The sequence below is a fragment of the Crocodylus siamensis genome, chromosome 3 (assembly GCF_052110815.1).
Source record: "Crocodylus siamensis isolate JL-2025a chromosome 3, ASM5211081v1, whole genome shotgun sequence".
NCBI classification, from domain to species: Eukaryota; Metazoa; Chordata; order Crocodylia; family Crocodylidae; genus Crocodylus; species Crocodylus siamensis.
In genome coordinates this window covers 183,621,155-183,646,686 of record NC_143397.1, presented here as the reverse complement: position 1 = coordinate 183,646,686, position 25,532 = coordinate 183,621,155, and the positions used below count along the sequence as shown (strand labels likewise).

Genomic DNA, 25,532 nt, shown 5'->3' with positions numbered 1-25,532 from the left:
AGCTTAGCCATTCAGATGAAACTTGTACTTAATTTGTATATCACACACAAGGCAGAAAGACAAAGATTTATTTTCCGTAAGTAAGGGAGCCTAAGTTGCTTGGTAGGTCTAATGTTGCAAATGTGAAATTAGGGAGGACTGGAGGTTAAGAAACTGATAGCAAACTATGAAGATTAAGTAGTCAGTTAAAATACGGCCCAACTTGGTATGTCTAAAAGGAATTTCCATATTATCATTGTTTAGTAGCCTGTATGAAATGAGCAGTTGGTTTCATAGATTTCATAGACATCAGGGCTGGAAGGGACCTCGGGAGATCATCGAGTCCAGCCCCCTGCCCAAAGGGCAGGAAGTCAGCTGGGGTTATAGGATCCCAGCAAGATAAGCATCCAATTTACTCTTGAAGGTGTTCAATGTAGGTGCTTGAACCACCTCCGCTGGCAGACTGTTCCAGACCTTGGGGGCTCAGACAGTAAAGAAATTCTTCCTTATGTCCAGCCTGAAACGGCCTTGCAGGAGTTTATGACCGTTCAACCTAGTCATCCCTTGGGGCGCTCTGGTGAACAAATGTTCCCCCAGATCCTGGTGGTCACCCCTGATAAACTTATAGATGGCCATCAGATCACCCCTGAGCCTACGCTTTTCCAGGCTAAAGAGTCCCATGTCTCTCAGCCTATCATTGTAAGATCTGTTTTCCTGACCTCTGATCATGCGTGTGGCTCTCCTCCGGACTCTCTCAAGCTTCTCCACACCCTTTTTGAATTGTGGAGTCCAAAACTGGATGCAGTACTCCAGCTTCGGCCTCACCAAGGCCGAGTACAAGGGGAGAATGACGTCCCGGGATTTGCTCGAGAAGCATCTATGGATGCAAGCCAGCGTTTTGGTCGCTTTACTAGCCGCAGCATCGCATTGCAGGCTCATGTTCATCTTGTGGTCAATGTGGTTTAAGTGCAGCTCCCAGCAGACAACTATCCAAATCACAAAATCACCATTGTAAGAGAAACCATCAGGTACCATTTGGTGAAAGTCTCAGCAGAGAGACCAAGGCAGGGAAGAAAAGTGAAAACCCAAATGACATGAAGGTTTGGGGTTGATAGTTAAAGACCACTGGTAAATCAATAAAATATACCTATACTAGCACCTCTCTTCCCTTACCATAGGTAGAATTCTTATCACACAAATAAAACACTTTGCCTGTTTAGCCAATACTAAGAGGCTATCCTCTTACAAAATGTCCCTATACAGAAGGGTCATGCCTACAGACAAGAACCTCCCAGTCTCCTCTTCCTTCCCCACACAGATTAATTGTACTTCATACAGTTTACCAGTAATTTTGTCATTCTGTAGATCCATTCATAATCTCACCCATGAGAAGTACTGTCAGCCTCCACACAAACTTTGTATCATGCAAGCCTGGAAACAGAGCCACACGGGTTATTTCACATGGCAGAAATATAACACTGTTTTGTGTTTTAGGTCTGATATGCCCAGAAAGAATAGGAATGAGTATTTCTCTCTCTCTGTCAAACATACCATCATTAAACATTTCTGGGTTAAGTCAGGGTTCATGAAGACTGCAACTTCATATTCCTTTTCTCTAGCAACCCTTCATGAAGCTACTATTCATTCATTTCCATCCTTTAAGAATAAATAATTAGTCCTCAGACTTACAACACAATTGGTTCCTGAAAACTGTGTCTTAAGTCGAAACATTGGAACTCAGAACCAATTTTCTCATAAGAAACAATGTTATAAATGGGGGATTGGTTCCTCAACCAAGACCCTGTTTTCACCAAAAATACCCCAGAATTTTGTACTCGGTCAATTATAGATGAGTAATATAGCTACATTAATGTATTTATACTGTAAATAGCAATCACATTGATTTGGAAGGACTTCTTTGAGGTGACTTTGCTGGACTTTTTGAAGGGCTCTTGGATGGATTCTTCTCAGGAGTCTTGGCTACAGGTTCTTCTGGAGTCTTGTCTGCTTTCTTAAAGAAAGCGTCCAAGGAAGTTTATACAGATGTTCTCCAGGGAAATGAGCGACACAGCAAACTTGTTCGCTAGCATGGCATCGCATCAGATCAAGCATTTTAAAGTCGAAACTGACATTATAAAGTTGAAATTTATAAACGCTTTAAGTACAAAATACTGTAATTCAAAATGCAAGTTGAGGACTGCCTATATTGCCATTTCATATCATACCATGAAAATAAAAAATATATTTTTAGAATTTGCTTGGCTTCAGAATAAAAACATACCCTAGATCATATTTTTGAGCAATTCTCAGATTCTCCTTAGAAACAGTTTTTCCAATGTCTGTTTGATGTACTTCAAAATTGGAAAATACACTAAAACACTGTAATCAGGAGTTTATGGTTTGCTTAAAAAACCCAAGACATAAATTTTCTACTTTTTAGTCCAAACTCATAAAGCTTTTTAAAAGTTTCCATAAACTTCTTACACATATTATAACAGATTTTACAAAACCAATATATAAACACTGTATGCACAATACATTGTTAAGAATACTAGTGAATATATTATATCATAACATGTATATTATTTGTTGTATATATTCAATAGGCATAAATATATAGTGTGTATACACACACACACAATATTATTATTATTTAATAACATATTAAATATATAGCATAAGCAATATATTGACAAGACAAATGAGAGGTCACCAAGGAAAAGATATTTATTCTAAGTTTTAATTCCATTCTAAGAATTAAGTGCAGAGTTGATATTGGCATCAGCAGAGAAACCAGCTATTTCAATGTTTAGAGAGAGGCTAGACTTCATTTTTAATTATTCTATTATTTTTAATTATTCTTTCCTGTTGCTGCTTTAAGAGTGTAGTTTATGAATTCTTCTGTGCTTAATGAGCAGTCATAGGATATGTTACACTTTGCAATTCAAAAGGTGCTAACTGCACTCACAGCACTAGTGTCTGAGCACTCCAAGGCTCCAGTGTGGTAAGGAGGCTGGAAGCTCAGCAGCTTTGTCAGGCTGCCACTACACCCAACAGTGCAGTGCAGGGACTGGGAGTGACACTGGCACAGCTTGGGAACTGGTCCCTGCCCCTGCACTGCACAAAAGCCAGGTCAAAGCTGCATACAGTGCAAAGGCTGGAACAGGCTCCTGTGCTGTGCTGGTGTTGCTCCTAGCACCCTGAAGTAGCTCCCATGTGGCACCAGGGTAGGTGCTTGTCTCACTCACAATGCCCGCATGGTACTGGAACCTTATACTGGCTCCAGTGTGATCCCAGGCACTGAGACTGCAAATCAGCAGAGATGGTACAAGATTCCAGTGTAGTACCATCATCTAAATTTAGATTGTAGTGAACACTGTGCGACTTCTCAGAAAACTTTTAAGTTGTATTAGGCAGACAAGGTTCTTTGCGTAGATGCGATATCTTTTATTAGACCAACTAAATAGTTGGAAAAATTGTTCTCTGAAAGCTTTGGGGGCACAAAAAGCCCTTCTTCAGGCACAGGGAGAGTCTGCAGGTGTTGTGTGTGCTGGGTAGACTTGAAGCCAATATGCAAAATGCAGGCCTGTGAAAATGCAAACAGGTAGTTGGGGAAGGAGGAGAAGCTGATAACCTACAGGTTAGCTGGAGTTATCAGATGGCAGGCAGGTTATAATGTGCCATAAATCACAGGAAATATCATGACCATTAAGGTGGTTTTCCTAGTTGCAAGGGAAAACCACTTTCTTGGCAGGGGGTAGTACCATGACTGAGGTAATGCATAGTTAACCTCCCACTTTCATTTCCAGTGGGAAGATGTTGGCTGTATGTCAACTTTATGGAAATGAGAGACTCCTTCCTAGCGTGGGCCTGCATGTAGGATGCCCACCAAAGGATTTGGAAGCATCTGAAGCCCCAGGTAGGTATGGAGGATGTTTGCAGGGTCACATATAGTTCTTGAATGATTCAAGAATTTGGAATTGATTGGGCTGATTTGACCTGGAACACGAAAAGTTTTCCTTTAAAAAAAAAAAAAATCCAACGTCTATATTTAGTCTGTGATTTTTTTTTTTGTAACCAATAGATTTATGAAGTGAAGTTTGTAGGCTTGTCTTCAAAAGGTGTTTTGTAAATTCCCTTTGAGGATTAGAACTGAGAGACTAGAGAGAGAGAGTGGTTGTCTTATGAGAAGTCTGCATCCACAGGTAAAGAGGTATTTTTGTCTTTGATAGATTTCCAGTGTCTGTTCATTCTGGTACACAGTTGTTGTTTGGTTTCTACTACATACTTTCCAACAGGACATTTAGTATACTGGATTAGATATATTACATTTCTGGAGGTATGGTGTAAGACCCAGGAATGCTGATGGTTCTGTTGTGGGGTGTAGTTATTGTAGGGGCGGTGGAGATGTGTTAGCAAGTTTTAAATTTTTTGTCCCAGCATGGTCGGATCCATTCAGTGTGCTTTGGTCCATAGGAATTTTGCTTCTGGCGATGAGGTTGGTGAGGTTCGGTGCTTGTTTAAAGGCTGGGATAGGTGGTTCTGGAAAGATCTCTTAAAGAGTTGGGTCTTCTTCTAGTACAGGTGGCAATTGCTTGATGATTTTCCATATAGGTTCCAGGGAAGGATGGTATGTTGTAACTAATGGTGTGTGATTTGTGGGGATTTTCTTTTTGTAAGGCAGCAATTCTTCATGTGGTATCTGGGTGGCTCTTTCAAAAGTCCAATCTCTCTCTGGAGGAGTGTCCTTGTTGGGTGGAAGCCCTTTTGAGATTTGTGATGTGACTATGACAGGTATTCTCCTCAGTGTAATTTCAGTTGTATTGGAGGGCTTGGCTGTATATTACCGCTTTCTTGGTGTGTTCAGGGTGATTGCTGGTTTTGTGTAGATATGTATGTTGGTCTGTAGGTATTTTGTATATGGGGGTTTGTATATTTACCATTCTGGATATTGATCATAGTGTCTAAAAAGGAAATGTTGGTGTTGGAGCATTCAAGACAGGTCTCATGGATGGGTAAGGATTATTGTATTTGTGATGGAAATCAGAGACTGCAAGTTTTCCAAATGATGAAGGTGTCATCTATATATCTGAGGTATGACATGGTTTGGATGGTCCAGTTCTTCAGGAATTCTTCTTCCAGGTGGGCCATGAAAAGGTTGGCATATCGTGGGGCCATTCTGGTACCCATGGCTGAGCTTGTGGTCTGGAGGAAGTGGTGGTTATTGAAATTGAAGTTACTGTGTGTGAGGGTGAAGTGTATAAGTCCATATATCTTTAGGTTTGTACTCTGCATTGTAATCTTGCTCTTGTAGATATTCAGGTCAGGCTGAGCTACAACGTTACATACATTTCAACTTTCTCTTCACTCCCACAGCTGAGCTGTGCTTTTCTTTCCCATTTTCAATTGTTTCCGTTTCTTCACCAGCCTTAAATGTCTGCCAAACATCACCATGTCCCGTGTGCATCTAGCCCCTTGCCTGCCTTCCCGCCCCCTGCTGCTGTTTAGCAAAGTGCCCTGTCTCTCCCCCCGATCAGCAGGGAAACTAAAACTACGGTTTTACACATGGCACCCTTTCTGCCTTACCGCCAGTCAGCGGCAAACAACAGGGCCGTCTGGGGCCCCTCAGCAGCAGGAGGGAAAAATGGCACCATACTTAAAACTGCAGTTTTCACCTCCTCGCTGATGAGGAGCGAGCTGCAAGCAGCCCCCCCCTACCAATCAGTGGGAGGAGGCCGAGGCATGGGGAAATCTGCAAGATTAAAGGAGCCACAGCACACCCTACTTCCACCATGAATTCAGTAGGTCCCTACCAATGAACTATACGGTAAATCACAAACCTTTTGGCATTGGATTAGTAGCATGCATAGTATGCACTATACATAAGTATAAAATGACCGCTTAAAAGTTTATAGAGTATCTATGCTAAAATTTGCAGCAGTTTCCAAAAAGGTAAAATGCATCAGTTCTGGATTAGTTAAATTAATGGGTGCTAGATGCAAATTACTACAGCTATGTTTATTTCAAGGTCATTGTTTTCAAATCTGCTCCTTTCTTCCATGTGTTCAGGGAGAGCAGGGTCTGGCAGAAAGGAGGGAAGAGGCTGCAGGGGGAAGAAGCTGAAGGCGGGGGTAGAGGGCACAGGACAAGAGGGCTACCTGGTCTTCCAGATCTATTTTCCCAGATGTAGCTAGCCAGACCAGTCTCTGAAATCTGGGACTGCCCCAGTCAAAATGGGACATATAGTCACCCTACGCAAGGAAGGCTCGGATTTACGAAGCAGAAAGCCAAGTCCTAACTCAGTAGTAACAGGAACTTTTTGAAGCATTCCACTTAAAAGTTTAATCAAAGCCAGGGCATTTGTAATGCCAACGTACAAGAAAATGGGTGCTCGACCACCTGGGCGACAGCAATCATCGCCTGCTGGAATTCACCATCCAGCGCAAGGTGGCAAAGGCATGCAGTAAGGCAGCAGCCCTAGATTTTAGGAGGGCAGACTTCAACGAGCTAAGGAGGATAGTTGGAGAAGCACTGAGGTCCCGGAGGGGAGGGGAGCCAGGTGTCCAAGGAGAGTGGTCGCTCCTTAAGGAGACGATCCTCCAAGCCCAAAGGAAGGTAATCCCAACGAGGATCAAAGGGAGCAGGAGAGCACACAAGCCTCCGTGGCTCACCAAAAGCATCCATGCTTTTGGTGAGACATCCAGGAATGTCTCCTTGCTAAAAAGGAGGCTTACACCCAATGGAAAGAAAGGGTCATCACCAGGGAGGACTATTCTGTAGTTGCTCGGGGATTTAGGGGGGTCGTTAGGAAGGCCAAGGCAGAGATGGAACTGGGGCTAGCTTCCCAGATTAAGGACAATAAGAAGTCCGTTTTTAAATATGTAGGGGGTAAAAAGAAGGTCCCGGGTAATGTGGGGCCCTTGCAGGACGCCATGGGAAACTTGGTCGTCACACCAGACGGCAAAGCTAACATGTTTAACGATTTCTTTGCCTCCGTCTTCCTAAGTAGGGACCAGAACAGCCACCTCCCTGCTGGGCCCCGGGGGAGGCACACCTGGGCCACGGGTTAGCGAGGATTTAGTTAGGGAGCTTCTGGAGGGCTTGGACGTATTCAAGTCAGCCGGCCCGGATGATCTCCACCCTAGAGTTCTAAAGGAACTGGCCGAGGTCATTGCAAGTCCCCTGGCACAACTTTACGAGCACTCCTGGTGCTCTGGTGAGGTACCGGAGGACTGGAAGAGGGCCAACGTGGTCCCCATCTTCAAAAAAGGCAGGAAGGAGGACCCGGGAAACTATAGGCCGGTTAGTCTTACCTCGATCCTAGGCAAGCTGTACGAGAAAATTATGCTGGCACACATCCAGGAGGGGCCAGCAGGGGACTGCATGCTTGGGGCAACCAACATGGGTTCATCAGTGGCAGGTCCTGTCAGACCAACCTGGTGGCCTTTTACGATCAGATCACCAGATCATTAGATGCAGGGGTAGCAGTGGATATAATCTTCCTGGACTTCCGGAAGGCTTTTGACACCGTCTCTCACCCCGTTCTCATTAAGAAACTGGGGGGCTGTGGTGCAGACACCCACACAGTCAAATGGGTCGCCAACTGGCTGGTGGGCCGCACCCAGAGGGTGGTAGTGGATGGGTCCTTCTCAACCTGGAAGGACGTGGGCAGCGGGGTTCCGCAGGGCTCGGTCCTCGGGCCCGCACTGTTCAACATCTTCATCAGCGATTTGGATGAGGGGCTAAAAAGCACCCTGTTCAAATTTGCTGATGACACTAAGATGTGGGGGGATGTGGGCACACCGGAAGGATGCAACAGGCTACAATCAGACCTAGACAGGTTACAAGGGTGGGTGGACGAGAATAGGATGGGTTTCAACACAGACAAGTGCAAGGTGATGCACCTTGGGAGGAACAACGGGCACCATACCTACAGGTTAGGGAACTCCCCTCTTGTCAGCACGGAGGCGGAAAGGGATCTGGGGGTCATCATTGACTCCAAGATGAACATGGGCCGGCAGTGTGGGGAGGCAGTAAGGAAGGCCAACCACACCTTGTCATGCATCCACAGATGCATCTCGAGCAGGTCAAAAGAGGTGATCCTCCCCCTCTATGCGGCACTGGTCAGGCCACAGCCGGAGTACTGCATCCAGTTCTGGGTGCCACACTTCAAGAGGGATGTCAACAGCATGGAGAGGGTCCAGAGAAGGGCCACTCGCATGATCAGGGGACAACAGGGCAGACCCTATGAGGAGAGGCTATGGGACCTGAACCTGTTCAGCCTCCAAAAGAGAAGGCTGAGGGGTGATCTTGTGGCCTGTTATAAACTAGTCAGGGGGGAATCAGCAGGCATTGGGGGAGTCACTGTTCCCCTGAGCACTGCCAGGAGTGACCAGGAATAATGGTCACAAGCTGGCAGAGGGTAGGTTTAGGTTAGATATCAGGAGGCGCTACTTCACAGTCAGGTCGGCTAGGGTCTGGAACCAGCTTCCAAGAGAAGTGGTGCAGGCTCCTACCCTGGGGGCGTTTAAGAGGAGGTTAGATGAACACCTTGCTGGGGTCGTTTGACCCCAGTATTCTTTCCTGCCATCGCAGGGGGTTGGACTAAATGATCTGCTCAGGTCCCTTCCGACCCTAGAAACTATGAAACTATGAAAACAAGATTTATGCTGTGAGGTGTTCAGTACCTGCGTGCACTTAAAATCCAAAAACCGGAGGGCAAGAATTGCTTTTCTTCGTACCAATACCAATAATCACAGCAGGCCCATCAACTGTACCAAGTGTATTTCATAATTCACAGTTCAGATGTAACCATCTCCTTTCACTGCAATAACAGGTCCTTGGCACCTGGCTGAATGATCCCTGAAAGAATGCTGCACTGCATGTAGATTCAAACCAGTCAGAGGACAGTGCACAAATAAACTATAATCCATCCTTAGCTTCAAACAAAGAATAGGTATAAGGGAAACCCCTATTGTAAGTACCTGAGCAGTTCACTTCCTCCTCGTGAAGAGTGCTTCCTTGTTAGCTAGGGAGTAACAAACATGCAAAGATCCCTTTGCCCACCAACTGAGAAGTGATAACAGCCCTATTCCTTGACCCTGCAATAGTAACCATGACCTGCTGGCTCCCACTGCAGAAGACAGTTTCAACTTGAGAATCACTGCAGCTGCCCTTTTCTCAAACAACCTTTGCAGGAACACAGAAGAAAATCCTATAAAGCCCACAATTCCTACATATAAAATGGAATTGTGCTACTTCTAGAGTATTCATATACATGCAGCATGGTACACAAGTGAAAGACTGATCTGAAAAAACAAAGCTCAATGCAAAAATGACTTCAAAATCTTTTTTCCTAAAATTTATGCTACCACACTGAAAAGGTGCTAAGACGCTCCTACAATAAAATGGCAACATTTCTCCCAACTCAGAATTTTCCTTGCTCTACTCAACAGGCTCCAAAATACATATTTAAATAGACAGAAAAAAAAGAACTGAAAACATTTCAAATATGCACAGATCAGTGTAAAGCTGTATTTGCCAATGCAAAATGAAGAAAAAATGATGTGTTCACTTCCCCTGAATTACAATATAATAACTTTGTCTGAAATGACAGGGTATGTAAGGAGACAAATTTCTGGGGCTTGCTTGTTTCCCTTCAGTTGTTAGGATACTGATCATCTATTTTATACCAACTGCTCCAAAAAATTCAAGATGAAAAAACACAGCAGGGTCTCTGGTCCCATTCCTCCAAATCCAAATGCAAACCGAACAGTTCAGCCTTCCTCTGAACAAGACTCCTACATTTGGAATTATTTTTAGAACTCAAGAGGTTAATTTTAAAAGACAGACAAGGTTCGAGAAGAGGGATGGTGGACAAGGAAAACAATTTTGGAACAGGTGAGCCACCTCTGGTACAACAAATGAAGATTTTTACTACAATTAGAGAAACTTGATACAGATCACAGTCCTCCATCTCAACAGCAAGAGCTGTTTCCTGGTTAGGTTTGATTAGAATTTGTTTACATAATGTGGAGAGGATGGAATTAAGAAGGGCAGAGAGAGAGAAAACAGAAGCAGAAACTAGAGTAAGGAAGAATACAGTATCCCTCTTAAAGACTCCTTGTCCTTGGAGCAAGATTAGATCAGTGATTCTCAGTCAGGGTGCCATGAAATCCTTAAGGGTGCCAGGCAATATTAGCACTGTATGAAGACATCAACATGCAGACATGATTCACAAAATACACCCAAAGATTTCAAATAGGAAGCAAAGGCATCAACAATACTAACCTGCTTTGGTCTTCCTGAGTTCTTTCCAACAGATGATTTGCTTGATTACTTTTCCATAGTCAAAAAATGAGTGAAAGATAAAAACTGGCATTTTTCAGTGGGTACCTTGAGTCTAACAAGGGATGTCTTCAGTCTAAAAAGGCTGAGATCCGCTGGACTGTATAGTGAGGCACCCGCTCTTTGGCTTTGAGAGGTTTTCCTGCCATTTTGCTCAAAAGAGCCAAGAAGTCTTGCATAGAGTACTAAACTTCACGTCCAAAAACATAAAAGGTACCAAACTGACTCCTCTCTGGAAGGATGCAATTCTGTCCTGGCAGACAAGCAAAATCATACTACACCTACCTATCATTTTAAAACATCAAATTCAAATAGATTTTATTTTAAATTAAACAATTTTGTCCTTGCCTCACCCCAAAAAGAAGCCCATTCCCTCTACTACTCCAGGGTGACACGAGCCTCATTTTCAGTAAGCAAATAGCGTCCAATCTTTGACAAGTGTAAGATTCATACCTTGCCATATCTAAAAGGTCAGAGTAGCTTATGAAAAACAAACAACGCGCAGAAAGGATCCCCCAAACTATAACCCAAAGCCCAGGAATTTGAACTGACTTCTGCCCACCACCACCTAACTTCCTACCCATACTACAACACAAGCAAACCCCTGCACCAATCCCAACCACCACTCACATCCAGATACAAGAAACTTCTTTCCACTCACCCTTACTCCCTGCTCTCGCACCCTCCATCCCAGGGGAGATGCCTCCACCCATCCTCCCCAATATCCCTTCTAAGCCTGTACCTCCTCTTCCAAAGCGGCTGAAGCTTCCCCCCACTCCCACGCCAGAAAGAAAACCTCACACACTTAACTCCTTCCCTTCCCTGAAAACACTAAATTCAAAAGAATCCTAACAAAAAACTAAAAGACAGACCATCCCTCCACCGCACAGACACTGCTAAAGGGTGTCTCTTATCAGTGCCTACCCAAGGAAACCTGCCAGCTGGCAGGGACCTTCTCTCTCCATTCGTATGGACAAGATGGTGCCTAGCCCGGGTCTGAGCCCCTTCCAACACCCATCTCATAGGTTGTGGGGGAAGAAATGAGAGGTAACAGATTCTCCAGCCCAGGGAGTCCTGCCAACTTTTCAGGGCCTGCAGACTAGCTGGGTCCTCCCCCCTTGGTAAAGGCTACTTGGAGTTTTCACAAATGATACCTACACCATGGCTGTCATACAGGTGCATTTCAAATGCCTTTTCTTAGGCCAGCAAGAAAATCATTATCAATTGATATTTTGTTTTCTAGCTTTTTAATCAGACGACACTGTTTTGGAGTAGGTCCCATCTACAAAGCTTTCAATGTTATTGCAATGCTAAAAGGTAGGCAGAAGGTAGGGCAGGGTGGCCTCTTAGAGACTAACTGGTTCAAAGGCATGATCTTTTATAGTAGCAGATTTCTACCTCAAAATAAATCATGCCTTTGGACCGCTTAGTCTCTGAGGGTGCTGACAGATGTGAGAAAAAGAAAAATATACCACACAAATCCCGCACTTTACTGGAAAAAGCAGCACATTAGTTCGATCCGGCTCCACAGCTTCTGTATAAATCAGGCGCTTCAGCAGGGCTTTTTAGCATTTTTATCTAATAGCTGATTCAATCAGTTATTAGATAAAAGTGCTAAAAAGCCCCACAAAAGTGCTATCTATGCAGATGTTGGCCAAGCTGGTTCCGACTAACGCAATGCCTCTTCTGGGCACATGCTGGGCTTGGCATGGGACCATGCCGAGTTTAATAAGGTAAGGTGCAGTTTGTTTGTTTTTCACATCTGCAAGCAACCCAAGAAGTCACCCTGCTCTACCTGCCTGATTATTTCAGATTCACTTTTGTCTTCAGAATGCTGTACGTAAACAGAAGTCCTCATTCAGGCCAACAGCTGTTCCCTTGGCATTTGACTTTATTTTATATTCAAGGCCTTTATTGACCTTGTATTATGGAAGCTGACTGAATTTTACTATGTGGCATGTAAGGATATTCAATAATTTTCTGCTCCTTTGACAAAGATAATTTTAGTAGGTCAAATTTCTAAGTGCACCTGTGTGCTACAGTACACATAAGCATCAAATACTTAAATAAGACCTCCTTAACCCTTTCAAAACAATCCAAACCAAAAACAGCTTAAGTGCAAAAAGTAACCAATACAGAAATTATTTTTATAGCTGTAAAAAAAATTACTACACAGTAATAGATTTGGAAATAGAAGAGTTAATACCCTTTGAACCTACATTTCCCAAAATGATCCCAGACCACAGCTAAATGGACTTTTGTTTAGTTACGGAAATAAAAAGCTTACTTGAAAAAAGTCAGAAACTCCTAAAACCTTTGAGACAGACAGACAGACAGACTGTGGCTAGGGACAGAAATTACACACAGACCAGTATAAATGATCAAAAACCAGTCCAAGTGTGTAACACAACAGAAGTTTGGTGCACATAAACTGCTTTCAAAATGGCCAAAACCAGTTTAAGATAAACCTGGATGGATGTAGTATCAAACTTAACTGATTTAGGTTAAATGGGTTTATTGAACTTCTGTCCCAAATCCCCTACAGATTCAAATTAACTCAGTCCCCCAGCATCCCAGGATGCTTTGCACCTCCCCTGCAAGCCCCTTTCCCCCGCCTTGCAGGATGGGTGGGCTACCCTTGGCCCAAGCTGTCTGCTCCAGCTGAGCAGGGAGGTGTGCTCTAGCACCCCCCAGCTTCAGGCCTGGGCCACTGTAGACGTGTTGCCGCATTTTCGGAATCAAAGGTCTGTTCACTTGCTTATTGGTCCAATCTATACTGAGACTAATCTGCAAAAATTGAATCAGTTCAGCCTCAGGCTTTCTGACTGCTTGTACTTAGCCAGAGACAGAGAGAGAGAAAAAGAGAGAGATTGAGTTTCTGCCAAGAAAAGTTCAGTTTTTAACAACTGTTTAACCATGTTATCTACAACTTTTCCTATAGCTTTTTTGTTTACAATATTATGCAGAAACTATTACTGTTGTAACACACACGACAAACCCGGTAAGAGCTTCCTTCATAAGGAAGCTGTATGAATGGTAAAATTTACAATTTCATTCTAAGGCATCACTGTGAGTGACAATTCTGTAGAGATAAACTTCCTAAAGGATGGTGACTGTTATGCAGCCCCTCTGTCTTCCTTGGATATTAAAAGAATGTGGAAAATTTTCTAATGCAGACACAGTCTCTATCTCAAGTTGAGAAACCAAATCTCTGCCGGATGGAATGCATGGGAATATTACAGTTAAGATCAATGGACAAAAAGATGATTCATGTGCTCTGCTCTCTTAATAATAAAGTGCTCTCTTGGAACTTAGTTACTCTGCAGTTCAGTAACATACTCTTGTCACTATTATTAGCATGGTAGTATCTCTCTCTCATACTAGAAATGTGAGTTTTTGTTGTTTAATTAACGGACCACTTTCCCTTCAATAGCTGTTTATCCAATATTGGTATTTTTCTGCACAGAAGATTTCTACTACATAAAACTGGAGTTTTGGACATAGATTATCTCCCCCTCCTGTAATTTGAAGCCAGCACTCATCTTTCCTCCCAAATTGGGTGAGGACCTATTTCCATTTCAACAGCACTCCATGGAAGTGAGTACATTTCAATTCCTCGCAAGGTTGATGCACTTCAGTTTCTCCCAGGGTTGGATGGAGACAAGAATGCCAGCCAACAGAATGCACAGCCATTGATGTAGGAGCAAGAGCACAGCAAATCAAGAGACGCAAGTAAAACTGCAGAACCCAGAGCATTTACAAAGCAACATGTGGGTGATGTTACTAGTATATACGATTGCCATGAAACATGAACTAGCCCTGACATCTGCTGAAGACCACCCAAGACAATAATCCTGGTCAACTTGAACACCAGAAAAATAAAAAAAAAGGAATACTTTCATCTGGAGTGGTGCTACTAAAATTCAGGGAAACTGACTTCAGACTTTGCACAAGACTACACAGAAGGTGAACAGATTGAAATGAATCTGATTTTGGATTATAGTCTTCCATTGGAATTCAAATGTACATGACAGTTACGCTACCTGCCTGATCTTTTCTCAGCATATTCTGCCCACAGTACCAGTTTGGAAAGAGTTAAGCTAGTTACAGATAGCAGTGTCCTCCAGCCTTCAATTATAACACCAGGCTCTTATCCATTATTAAAATGTGGATAGAAGCTGTGTCTGTCCCAGACACTAACTAGACAACAGAGAACAAAATACAGAAGCCCCATGGGTGAGCACCCTTTGGTCTAGACAAGAAAGTTCAGACAATACCGACAAGGCAGATAAAAGAACAAGTCTCAGGAAAAGATTCCTAACTGTCAGAGCAGCAGGGCAATGAGATAACATGCCTAGGGAATTTGTGGGATCTCCTTCACTGGAATTTTTTAAGATGAGGAATCTATAAGGAGGTCAGACTTGACCTTTGGGATCCCTTCCAGACTTAGGATTCTGTAAATTAAACTCTCTGTATAAGGAATTTCCTGTTTTGTTTCCACATGTCCATCACCAAAAGAATCATAGGAACTGGTAATATTACAATGTTGGGAAAGTGACAAAAATGCTGAAGCAAACAAGACCATTGTAAAGTTAAATAAGCTGTTTTGTTCTTTCAGTCAAGTTCTCATTCTACATTTTCCAGCAATACACGGGAAAACTATACTGCTGGGCGTAGTTAGGGTAGGAAGATTGTTCCATTTAAGCATGCTCTGTACACTCTACATTTTCTTTTATGAACGAAGTCAGAGCATCTTTCCTGTAACATGTAGTTTTAGTTTCACCACTCACAGATTGCCATAATAAAATGGAGCAGGGGGACCCAGAGGACAATACCAACATTAGCGAGTCAATACCAAAATAGAACTGAAGCTTGGTGCTCAGATTATGCATTTCCAGTTGTCTTATGCACAAAACTGTGCCGTCAGCACAAACCTGCAAAACTGTGCGACTCTGCTCTCGGAGAACCCTTTTCTTTTTTCCTCCTCTAATCTTCCCGCGCACGCCAAAAGCGGGCTCAAAAAATTGACCAATCGGCACCCGCAATGCAAAAGACGTCATTTGGCTTATAAAACCTACATGCAAGCTTCCACCTAGCAGAAGCAGCGCTCCTCAGCGCATCAAGGAGGAACTCTTCCTCCCCACCCAGGCTTGGCCAGCCTTGACGTGCTTCTCTGCCACCGATTACAAAATTTCCCCGGCATACCCTTCCCCGTGCACCCGATAAGACCTCATTCATCTCTGTCTTGAGAGGATCTCCGCAGCTGTCGATCTCACAACACAACCGTTAACTGTTTTTTTCATTTGATCCACGCCTACACGTCTATTCCGCTGACGTGTAAGTAAAATGAAAACAAAATCCTGCAACCATTATGCGTGTGTAGCCGCCTCCTTTACAAAACCCGCCCTAGGGGAAAAGACCCACCAGCTCCACCGAGCCGCACGCGACACCAATATGTTTACACCTTACTATTACACAGAAATTACCAATCCATACTGCCAGCAGTTTTTCAGAGGTCAAAACAAAGAAATAAAACACACAATGTGGTATGATCATTGAAGGGGCATTAAATATTGTTAAATGACACCTGAAAAAAAAAATCAATATTTTCTTATTTACTGCTATACAAGAAATCAACTTTATAAAAACCATAAATTTACCTCAGCAATTTTCTCTTCTTTGCAGAATCTTCTAGTGTGCTAGAAGACTTGTCTGGTTGTTTCTTAGGAGTCTGCAGAAGAGCTTGGGCAGATTTTAACCAGTCACTTGCAGATCTTCCTGTAGCTTGCCCCAAATCCATTTCAGAATTCGATTGTAACTTTTCGGTTAATCCTAAATTAATAGTTTCCATATCCACCTGATCATCTTCCAGATTTTCACTATCAGATGAATATTCAGAAATTTCTGTAGAGGTTATCTGGGCATATAAAAAACAAGAAACATATTAACCTAAAGACAAAACATCAAGAATCAAGTCTGAACACACACTGACAAGACAGTATATCTGCTTTATTTTGTGGTATAGCTTTAACTGGGGCATGGGAAAGAGGTATCTCAACCATCTAAAGATCAACCATCACTTTACTGGCTATTTCTTCCCCACTCAAATTGCTGCATCCACCAATATAGACTGCTGACAACTAAGGATAATTGTCTCCCTTTAAGAAAGTTCAGAGGCAACTGGGATGGTTTTTACAGCTAGATCTGGAGAAATGATAAAAATGCTAAGTCAGTACCAGATCTCCAGGAAAAAAAGCCTCCAGAAATCAATCAGAACCAGAGATTGGCAGATGCACTCTTCAGACAAAACTGCCCCATTCTCAGGTAAACTGCATCTGCCTGAAATAAAAATTAAGGCTGGGCAGGGGCAGCACAGAGCTCCGGTGTGCAGGGGCCCCGGCCCCTGGGGTCCCCACAGAATCCATGAGTAACCTCGTGGGCTGGATTACATGGTACTGGAGGCTGGAAACAGAGCACCCCTGAAGAAGATGAGTAAAAAACTCTTTGGGACAAGAGCTCTCTAGTCCAAACAGGAGCATTAAAAATCTGTATCAGACTGGCACTGTGTTCCAGAAATGACAAAAGAAAAGGGATGCATTCAAGTGCTGGACAACTGAAATGAAAAGTTGTTGTCCAGCATGCTCCAATCTTGGGAAACAAGAACACAGCTTGGACCATTTTGAACAAGAGAATGAAATACATTTAGGAGTGCTGAAAATCTGGAGGCAAGATTACCCTCCTTGACCATTCTTTTAATTGAAACTTTGACAGTTAGGCCAGCTCTTGTGTGTCCCTTTCATTAACAGAGCATTTATGAATTTAGCTTTCCTCTTCCAGAGTGGCATAGGTCAAGTTCAAAGATGACTAATGATAGACCAACAGGAAACTAGAAATATATGTAAATGAGTATAAATGCCCTAGAGTAGAAAATACATTAAAGTTACATGACCCCTTGTCTTGGTCATTATCCAGTAGGGTTAGTTCTTTGAACATATTATCCTCACGTAACACATGGGGAACTGAGAAGTGACTTGTTCAAGCTTACATATTCATCAATGTCCCCAAAGGATATCTTCAATAAAAATTAACCTATTTCCCCTTGAACAGCCCAGTAAACAGATCTCCCACAAAACAGTTGGTCAGATAAATAAATGGCCTCCAAAGAAAACTTTAACACTTGCGCTCAGCGACAAGTGAAGTTTGTGACGCCTCTCAAGAAACTAATGGTGACATCTGTTAACAATTACTGAGCTTATTTGGAGTGAACATGCTTTGTTTAACTCTGTAAAAATGGGATAAATGCATTGTTAGCATAAACTTTGAGGTACATGATTTATCTTGATATATCCTTATATGCTGGAAAATAAGAGATGGGAGGTTTTTTAAAAGTTAAAGTGAAGAAAAAAGAATGGTTGAAAATTGAAAAAAAACAGCTGATACTAAACACAAACACAATCAATATTTATTTTTTTGGTTAAGAATTTATTTTGGGAAACCTTTCTTCATTGTAATACATGAAGAGATACAATTTCAAACATTGATAAATGAATATACCAGCTCTTCATTATTATACACCCTTCTGGTACACTCTCTTGCTTTTGGAGATGTTTAACTTTACTAGGGTATGTGGTTGAAATATCCCCATCAAAAAACAGTGGCAAACTTTAAGAAATTTGTGCAGATAGGCTGCATTTCAGGAACATACTTAGGCAAGACTTTTATTTATAAGAGTTATGCATACATTTAACCATTGTTCTAAGTATAAGTATACATTCCTCAATCAGGGTAATAATTGTACTGAGATTACACATGAAAATTCATGAGAACACTTTTCTGGGGAAAGGGGAAAAAGTCCTTGTAAAAGTCACATTTTCCAATTCTGTAGACTAGCTTTCTTTTCTTTAGCAGGCACTGGAAAAATATTCTGTGTGAAAATTGTTGTTTTAAGTTTTATTAATCTGATTTTTCACATGGAGGTTTCATGTACCCATCCAACAAGCTGGTATCTCTGCTAATAATGTTTATGCTTTTTGATATATCTATATTTTCTCTTGTTTCTTAAGGTCTTTTCTAGAATATCATTACTCAACTGTAAGCATCTGGCTTACCAAATTCTGGTTTACAAGTAATATTGAGTACACTGGAATACAATCTCCCATAACAGATAAACAAAAATTTTTGGATAAAAGAGTAAAACTAAATTACACATGGAAACATTATACAAAAACCTTCTGGTAAAACATCAAATAAAGTAACTTTCATTAAGGATCTTCAGCTATGTAAATATTTTCTACTTTCTATGCATTACTGTTCACTGCCATATGATTTTTGCATATAAAACATAGCTTGACATAGACCCATTTAGCACTATAGTGGCTCACAGTCCAGTGTCATCTTTTAAAGAAACAGTTTCAAATGAAAACTCTACTTTACCCCTAATCACAGTTTGAATCTACTTTCCTGGTACCAGAGTTATGACAGAAAGAAGCAAGGACTTTTTCCTCAGGTCAGGTACTAGTGCCCAAAAGCTCATCTAACATTTCTCCCAACTATAGTAGATCCAATATGAAAGATCACCTAAATGCCCCTTGTTTCTTGCATTTTTGCTGGACCATAACAGCTATAACAACACTCCAACCCTATTACAATGGTAAAGCATTCATGACATACGACTTTGTTTTAATTTCAGATGGAATCAGAGTCTAAGGGCCTTGCAGATGTTACATTTGGCATGGTCTATATAAGAGTTTCCTGCAACAAATTGTGACTGACTAGGCATTAGTTTGTCAGGGGATAAAAAATGGTGAATTTGCCATGAAAAAGTTGCTGGCTGAAACAGCAACTGCTTTGTGTACTATGGCAATTTTAATGCCTAGCCAGCCACAATAACAACCTAGAGACCCCCCAGCAGCCCACAGTCTCCCATTCCTCATCTCCCTGATGGGAGAGAATAGCTGACTCCCTTAGGTCCCCTCTACATAGGCAGGCAAAGGTGCAATGGGATCTAATGCGTGATTCACACTACTGTGAATTGCAATTAACTTTCCCTTATTTTTCTCAGCAGTGCTCTCTTTCCTCCTCCTCCTCCCAGCTTTTTACCTTCATCATTATCCATCCTCCATGCTATTCTTCTCCCCCCACCCCACCCCACCCCCACTCCTCATCCCACATCAGCCCAACGTTCACCTTTCAACTGCTACCATTTACCATCCCCCAGCTTCGCTGCTAATTTCAGAGTGGTGACAAATATAATACAGGGATCAGTGAGAAAAGGAAGCCATCATTGTTTTTTCAGAAACCTCAAGTGTAGCTTTTGGTAGCAAGAAAGAAGTTCAAGAGGAAACTATGATCACACCCTGAAGTCTCCTTTATGCTCCAGCTAACATGAGAGTGAAAACAGAGGCACAGTGCACAACTCACTCCAGGTAAGTGAGAAACAAACATTTTGGGAGTGATATCTTTAACTGGACTAACTGCATACTTGGGCAAGACGTTAAACAAGCTTTTTAACACATAGTGCCCTTCTTCAGGTCGTTGTGCCCACAAGCTTATGTAAAATCTTTTCCAATTCTAGTTAGTCGAATAAAAAAATACCATGCCGCAAAAAAACTTTGCTTCTCAAATGTCTCCTGGACCCCCCAGGGCTACAGCAACCTTACTACTACAGGTGAGTGATATTTAACCAGTGTGATTTTTCCAAAAGTCCCACATTCTGGAAGCCCTGTTAGCACTTAAACTTCACAACAGTTGCCTTTTATGATAGGCATTCATAACCCTCAACTAAATGCTTCTCTCTACTCTCACGGGTGCAGTAGGCCTGAAATGCAGAAGAACTACATCATTTTCATTTTCACGGAGCAGTGATTAGTTGAGAAGGGACTCAACATCTCTTACCACACCACCAGGGAGACAAGCTGATGGTGGTAAGCCAATGGAAAGGATTTTAACTTGCTTTAGGATTTTAAAAACTCCTCAGAGGCTCCCAGTGTGGTGTGCCTGTACTGGTGGAGCAGAGGAAGCTGGGAGCAGGGGTGTAGCCACCCCTGTAGTGGGAACTGCTGCTTCCACGCCCCCTACCAAAACTCATCGATCACCAAAAACTGACAAATGGGAAGAAGGACCCACTGAATCTGCCCTACCAAGAGCCAGTAAGTAGGGAAACAGCACAAGAGAGAAAGAAGTTTTTCCTTTTAGCCTGAGTCATCTCTTGGGGTTGAGGAATCTTGTGCATTTGAATGGTGAAGGATAATCATCAACCCTTCTGAAATTCAGTTAAAAGAAAAATCTAGACAGTTTAAAAGGGACACATGATTCACTTTAAAGGGTTTTTTTTCTCATTTCTGAAGCTTTCACAGAAGCATTGGGTGGAAGTCAATGCCAAACCGTTCATTAAAAACCTGGGAGATAATTCAAGTTAATAGGGGTTATTTTGCTTTGACCCTTAGGGGTTTAATTCATCTACACCTTCACATGAGACCCTCAATTTGTAGGGCTAGGCTTGAGTGTGTGCGCACAATACTCTGGGCAGTACTAGATTTTTCTTATGTCTTAAGCAGAGATAGCAGATAAAATCAGCAGGATTAAGCAGTAAATGTGTGGGCAGAGTTAACCATGATGACAAAAAAGAAAACAGAGAGAAGGGGAAATCACTACAATCATTTACACCTGCAACCTCAAACTGCTGGAACAAATTAACTGAAACTGCGTAGCTGCAGCAACAGTGCAGTGTTTTAATATAATACCACCTTACATTACCTTGCATGCCAAAGGATCTCCAGTTACTTTACAAACTGGATCAGACTGTGGCTCCATGAAGGAGGTATTAAGTAGAAAGCATGAAAAGTCATCCGGGCCAGCTTCACCCACCTCCATACTTTTAAATACTTCAAGGCAAGCACTTTAAGGAGCACCATGCACCCTTTTACATAATGCAAAATTCACTTCCTCTGAACACACTGACCCACGAACAGGTCCTCGAGAACACTGCTAGCAATCATGAATCAGATGGTTTACAACTCTTGCTCTTGTTCCACCTCCACCCTCTCCACCCCCAGCAACCACTGCCAACCACAACAGCATAGCTTTTACGCTGACAGAGGAATAAGTTTCAGTCACCCTTATTACCATGGTGGAATGTAGTAGCTGTTTGTCAGTGCACAGAATATCATTTAGGCCAAAGAAGAATGACACAGGCTTGAATCTGAAGTAAGCAGATATTGCATGGTTATTCAAATAAAATTATGCCAGCACCAGCCCACCATCTCTTCTAAATGATGTTTTGCAATCTTCTGCAAGTGGTGAGAACATTATTCCCATAATTTACTAGACAGATACTGTAACTTATAGAACCCCAGTACCTCTGGTCACAAAGCAGAATTAATTCACTGTCATCTCTAACTGAAGAGGACTGGCTCCTGAATTATCAGTGTCACACTGGCTTTTTATTGAAGTATTGACCATGCCTGATCCTACTTAGATTCTAAGTACTGTCAAGGTCACAGCTGCATTAAGCTACTCTGGCTGCCTCTACACATGCTCAGAGGCGGGGGAAAGAGGGCATTTCAATTAGAGCAGTTCCAAGACAGTCGCTCTAATTAAAATGGCTCACCGTCATATGTATTAAGCCCCCTAGGTTTCAAAAGGCTGCAGGGTGCTTTAACTGAAGGTCATTAAATGTGGTTTAGTTAAAACACCCCTACAACCATTTTGAAATGTGTGGGGAGAGCAGTGGGCTTAATATACGTGACCATGAGGTGACACCGGAGCATTCTAATTAGAGCCCGAATGAACACGTCTATAGGCAGCCTTTCCTACCAGTATATCTATCCCTGGTAGCCCTGTGATCTAATGCAGTGCACTGGTATAACTGTTTTTTGACAACTAAAAACAATGGGACATTTTTCAAGATGCTTTTATAAGGTCAAGTAATAGGAAAGAATTTAGTCAAGGCTTTGCAGGAATCCACAGGATGACATGCCAGCTGGGGAATCTAACAGTTAACTTCTTCCTTAGTGACAAACTACCTAAGTGAATACTAAATATTAGAAAGGGAGAAGGGGAAAGAGGACTTAGTGATGACAAGAATATTGTGTCATAGTCCTCAGAATAGCCAGAGGTCAAAACACAATATACAACCCTTCAAATGGATCAACTGTGCTCAATATTTGTATGCAAATGTGAAGTTTTCTTTTGTTGGCAACTACTACTGGATAATTTTACACTGTTTCATTTGTTTCAAGAAGTTGTTAACCTGCTACATGAACAGCAAGCACAGTAACAGCAACCACCTCTTGCGGAGAAAAAGGAGAAATAAGACCTTGCTTTGAATATTATTTAAAAGTAGTGACAGAAAGTCCAATCTGAATGAGGAAACATTGGCTTCTATTACAAACACCCCAATCTACTGTCCTAAACACTACCCTTTCTATTTCTGTTGCACCAACAATCTGCATTATTATAAAATGCAATACTAGAAAAGTAAAGACTTAAAAAAACAAAACAAAACAACAACAACCAGGCATGAGGGTGGGGGAGATGAAGAACGAGGAACAAACATGCCATCTCACACACTTCAGTGCTGAAATAATGCAAAAGTTACCAAACTAATCCCTTTGGTAGCATACTATATGCAACACCAATTATTTCAGAAAGCCCTTAGGAAAGAAAGGCTAAACTATGCTTTTATTCCTCCCAAACTAGATTTACAGTTTGTGATTTTGTGTAACCTCAGTAGGACAACTTTATCTTGTAAGACAGCCCATCTTCCAATGTTCAAGTGGAAATTAATGAGATTAAGCTGGGAGAAAGTGATGGGGTACGCTACCTGGAGCGGGGAAGAAGAAATGAAGGCAGAAGGGAGGTTGTAGCTTCTAGCTCTGAGCAGAAACCCCACCTTTTATAAAGAAAACAGGTTTAACAGGCTACATCTACAAGCTGTTCCAGCCTGCCTCTCCCAGAACAGGTTGTACTAAGGCATGGATAATCCTAACTGAAACAGGACAGGCTGCCTATCCTGTGTGTTGGGGCACTAACAAAAAGAAAAGGGTTTCCTTTTCATTTTTTTTTTTTATTTCCAACTGCTTGCTAGAACATTAACTGAAATTCTGAATATACAAGGAAGATCAGACTGACAACACAAGAGCGTTGTCCATGAGACACAAGTAAAAAGCATGGAATTATTCCGTTTCCAAATGATGTTTCTAAATATAAAACGTAATGGATATACTAGGCCCTGGTCTATGTTACAAATACAACTCTGTAGAAGATCCAGTTCAAAGTAGGCGTTTAGAACAGCCTTCCTCTAACTGAGTCTCTTGACATTACTGTCTTTAAGATGAAGGACGCCTTAGACCAGGGATGTCACACAGAGCCTGCAGGCCAGATAAGGCCCACAGAGCTCTGCAATCTGGTCCCCGGTGCTGTCCCTCGGTCTCATCAAACCCATATGGGGCATGGAACGTGGCCATATGGCACAGGGCCAGTCCACAGGCCAGACTGGGCTCACAGACTCCCTCCCCATCCTCCATCATACCTGATCTGGAGACTGTTCCAGTTGGTCTGGGACCTGCAGTATATCCCGCTCAGATCCAGTGCAGGCATAGTGGCAGCCAAACTGCATCACACATGGCACCTGCTCTGTGACACAGGCCACACACAGTGCCTCCTCCAGCCAGTCCTGGATCCATACTGCATGTGGTGTCTGCAGGCATGGCATGAATGAGGGTCCTGGATTGGCTGGAACAATCCTGGAACTGTAAAATTGTAAGGGCAGATGCTATATGCAGCACAGTGTGGCTGTGGCAGCCACCGTGTTTGGTGCAGCTGCTGCTTCCAATGAACTACGCCACGTGCGGGGCCTGTTCTGGCCCTCCAGGATCTGTGCTACATACAGCACAGGTCCCAGGCTAGCTGGGGAGATCCTGCATCAGGTGCCTAGGAGTTGGAGTGAAGATGGAGGGGGAAGGGAAGGGGGCCTAATCTAGCCTGTGGATGGACCCCACACCGCCCATCCAGCCCATGGATGAGTTTGACACCCCTACCTTAGGCTCAAAGATTTTGAAATTCAATTCTTCAACTCTGAGCACAACCGCTCTTCTCCAGCAGCTTTTACTGCATCAGGATTGGTGATTTCAACGGAGTCAATAACAGTTTAAGGCTCAGTGATCGGCAACACAAGTGTTTCTTCTTAAACTCTTATCCTTCACCACACAAAAACGCTTTTAATGTCTTCTAGTGGTGACTGACTTCCATTGTAGTTGTTAATTTGGATCCATTTGTGCACACACCTTTCCCATATAACTGTGTATTACTGTAACTTCTTCTCCACCCTCTCTTACTCTTTGCTGTATTCACTTGTCATATCTTGCCCTTAATTAAACTGCAAGATCTTCAGGGCAAGGACCATGTCTTCCCATGCAACAGGATACTACCCCACATACCTAAGCTCTGATCCTGATTAGGATCCCCTAGACAATAATGTAGTACAATAATCCCTACATTTTCAACTGTAGATAAGAATATTTAGCTTTGATGGCAAATACAGATGGTTAGCACCCGTGAAAATTAGGTCATTTATATGCAGAGGCCTGAATATAATTTTATGCTCCCAACTTTAGGCATCAGAGTTTGAAAATTTTAGCCAATACTACTACTGAACCCTCTTCAATCTCAAAGTAACTAATTTTAATATCAAAATGGCTATATCACTATCCTTTCATCAGGAGCTGTATGAAAGCTATCATATCAATTGTTAAAACAATCCCATACTGCTTTGCTTTGTTTAGTTATTTAGGTTCCACATATTAAGACTGTGAATACAGGTCATGATACTCCAGTTTTATTGTCTAGATTTTATGTGATACTTTGCTAATACTCAATTACAGCTGAATATAATATAAAATGACTCAAATGAAAGACCACATAAGACTCAAGTATTACAGGTTTCCCTCATTTTATGTGGGTTCTGGAGGTGCGAATTCACTCCTATGCGATGACCCTTTTTGTACCAAAAATTCATTATATGCGACATAAATTCACCCTTATGCAATGGTGTGGTGGAAGCCCACAGTCAGCTGCTTTGTGCAGTGCACTATGGGAGTGACGCACACAAAAATATAGTCTCTTCTGTGGATCTGTGCTCCTTGCTTGTTGTCTGTGACATGTTTCTGTAGTTGCCATCCCCATTATGGTAACATTCACAACCACCC

General features: G+C 42.3%; 1 protein-coding gene across 2 annotated transcripts in view; it reads right to left on the bottom strand.

Annotated features, from left to right (window-relative positions):
- Positions 1-25,532, bottom strand: part of SPIDR (scaffold protein involved in DNA repair) — a 321,375-nt gene that overhangs the window by 217,772 nt on the left and 78,071 nt on the right. For both annotated transcript variants that reach the window (XM_090039932.1, XM_090039933.1), the window contains exon 6: positions 15,987-16,243. In XM_090039932.1, the coding sequence (XP_089896058.1) occupies positions 15,987-16,243 (257 nt within the window). The remainder of the gene's footprint in view (positions 1-15,986; positions 16,244-25,532) is intronic.